This window comes from Propithecus coquereli, unplaced genomic scaffold (genome assembly GCF_000956105.1).
Source record: "Propithecus coquereli isolate 6110/MARCELLA unplaced genomic scaffold, Pcoq_1.0 Scaffold68, whole genome shotgun sequence".
Lineage (NCBI taxonomy): Eukaryota > Metazoa > Chordata > Mammalia > Primates > Indriidae > Propithecus > Propithecus coquereli.
In genome coordinates this window covers 3185617-3188722 of record NW_012152840.1, presented here as the reverse complement: position 1 = coordinate 3188722, position 3106 = coordinate 3185617, and the positions used below count along the sequence as shown (strand labels likewise).

Sequence of the window (3106 nt, the reverse complement as noted above, 5' to 3'; positions counted from 1 at the left end):
CGCCTGGCCTGAAATTGCTATTTCTCTCTTTCTGTCTCTCTCTCTCTCTCTAATTTCCTTATTGTCTCTGTTATCAATGTGTGCTGGGAAACAGGTACTACTTTCTCATGAGCTTCCTCTATTAGCCAGAACAAAAATATCTTTCAATTCATGAATATTTTATCCCCAAACATATCTTCTGTCCGTATACTGTAAAATACCTATTTCCAAGAGGAAGCAGTCATTTGCAGAGAAAGAGGCTCACGAACAAGGTGCTGCTCCTTTATAACCCCTATCAACGATTGGGTAATCGCAACGAAAACTTCAAGAAATTCAAACAAATTTGGCATCACCTTTTTATTTTAATGTATATCCCTTGTCTGTTCTGTTCATCTCATTGCCTATAAAGAAGTCTTGCACTTAGTAGAAGTTTAGCAAATATTTTTCAAATGCTCAACAGATTAGATATGGTGTCTTTTTGTAGTTGGTAACTATGTTTTAGGCCTCACTGGAGTCTCTAATGGAAACAGACAACCCATAAAAGATGTATTTGTGGAGAAGGAAAAAGAGATGTGGAAATATAATGATTATGATTGAAAAAGAAGGAAAGGTAAAAAATCAATTTTCAAAAACGTGTATGGTGTATACAGAGCCCCATTTCCCAAATATTTCATTATATCGGTAGATCATTCGAATGAAAAAAAGAGTTATACTTACCTGAACTATATTGCCAGCCATGCTGCAGAGGCAATCCCCATAAAATATTTTGTTCATTTTCTGGTGCAAATTTTTCAAAATACCTGGCTGTCTGGTTCAATAGGATTTTATACAGCCCCATTCTCTCAGGGAATACCCATGGATCAACAATGTACACCCCATTCTCCACCCTGTAGTCACTGAACTGACCAGGACTCTCCTTCCACAGAGGGGGCTCCATATACGAGAGATTGGGAGCCCATGCTAGAGAAGCAGAAAAGCAACCAACTAATATATGAACCCAGGAAGGAAGGAAAGCCATTGTACCAAAGGTGGCAATTGAGATTGTGGCCAGGTATTTATTGGAGAATGGAGGAGGAAGTCATGATATTTTCTTACATCACAGCTTATCAATACTTTAAATACTTTTTCTTGGGTAGGGTGAAAATACAGAGGAAATTTGTATATTAGCTAACATTCAAGATAACTGAATCGTGTAATCTCTTCAGTGTCAGAACCTGACTACAAGGTTAGGCTTGTCTATAACACATTACATAAAACTATTTGTCAACAAAAACCTTCCAGACATTTCCCAGCCTAAGCTGTGGTTACAAAATATATTGCAAATGGCATTAGGATGCTTTCCTCTTGTAAAACTACTTTAACATATTTCATGGAAAATTTTAAGTAGATGAAGATGGACATACTAGGGTTTGTAATAATATGTAAAGGTATACTGAAAAATATGTGATCCAGTTATAATACAATTTTCTGCTTCAAGAAAGAAGTTTAAGAAGTTTCAATTATATCAAATTAGCCCAATTCAATAGCGAAAGCCAGTCTGTTACAATAAAAATCTGCTAGTTAATTCCCAATATCCATTTTCCATTCTTTATCAGTAAAACAATCTTAGCATTTTAGCTGGGACATGGTCTCACAGAATTAAGGCTAAATTTTCAGTATCCCTTGCACAAACAACCAACCATGTGACTAAATGTTGGCCATTGGGACATAAGCAGAAATCATGTTCACAACTTCTGGTATATGTCCTTAAATGGAGGGCAGGTGCCACTTTCTTTTCCCTTCTTCCGTGTTGGGGCTTGGATTATGGATGTGATGGTCAAAACTCAATCTTGACCCCTAAGCACAAGACACTATCTTAGGGATGACAGAATGCAAAGCTGGAGGTTGTCTGAGTCCCAGCAGACTATGGAGCCATGAGATATCCCTGAATTCCTACATGTGAATTTTATCTGAGAGAGAAACATTCTGTTTCCTTGTTTCAACCATTGTTATTTGGGTTTCATTCACACATAGTCAAAATGCTTGCCTCTTTAATAGGTAGTGCACTTGAAATGCTCAATTATTAGCATAATTAGATCCATATGCTTCATAGCAGTTCAAGGGCACCATTCACTCCTGGCATGGTCCAGATTAAATATCCTTCAGCATAATACAACTTTTTATTTCTGTCATATTATTTACGCAATAGCCATATGACCATTAACTATTCAATTTTTCAGATATATTAATATAAAGGGGAAGTGTTAGAAATTGCTATGATGTTCTTGATCAAGAACACAAGCATTCTGGATGTCACATTCCATCTTTATAAAAAATAAATACAAGACTATGTACTACAAGATGTTTCTCTAAAATCAAGTGTCAGGATCATTCTCAATGGAAAAACCATAAAAACATTCCCTTTAAAGTCATAAATAAGTTAATAAAGATAATGAAATTGGAGGTATAAAATTGAGAATGAGGGAGTGGTAGAACAATTTTTCCAGATGATATGAAAGTGTTGAATATTTGAAAAATATAAGAGAATAAACTGGAAAGATAACTACAAAGAAAAAGAAAATTTAGTGAAGTGGATAGGAACTAAATTAGTATATATATGTCAATAGCTTTGTACATAAAAGCAATTGGAAAATACAGTGGGTGGAAATACAATGAAGAAAAGTCTTCATTTTTAAGGTCAACAAAAGGACCAATATATTTAGAAATAAGTGTAATTGTGTTAGATCCATTTGGAAAAAAATATTTAAGAATACTAATAAAATTGAACAATTTTAAAGTCATGTCATGTTTTTCAATAGACTCAACATTATCAACATGTTAATCTAAATTTACACAATAAGAATGAGAAATATTAACAGGACTTTTAGAAGTAGAACAGCTAAGACTTAAGTTTGTTTAAAAACTAAATTATGTAGGAAAACAGAAAACTCTAATAATAATGGGAAATAATAATAATGAACGGAAACTTTCCCTAACGAATATTAAAACATTGTTATAAACCCTCACAAATTAAAGTGGCTAACACTTAAGCAGTAATATTATCTTACAGTTAAAATTTTTTTGTTCCTTTAGGTATATTTATACATGCATTTTAATATATCAGGGTAATTATATTTTTCCTTTATTT

The 3106-nt window shown here is 33.6% G+C and overlaps 1 protein-coding gene across 1 annotated transcript in view; it reads right to left on the bottom strand.

The window, feature by feature from the left end:
• Positions 1-1000, bottom strand: part of LOC105823556 (chromosome unknown open reading frame, human C6orf58) — a 31903-nt gene extending 30903 nt beyond the window's left edge. Inside the window, exon 1 of the mRNA XM_012660790.1 lies at positions 697-1000. Coding sequence (XP_012516244.1) covers positions 697-997 — 301 coding nt within the window. The 5' untranslated portion in view covers positions 998-1000. The remainder of the gene's footprint in view (positions 1-696) is intronic.
• Between the last annotated feature and the right edge of the window lie 2106 nt (positions 1001-3106).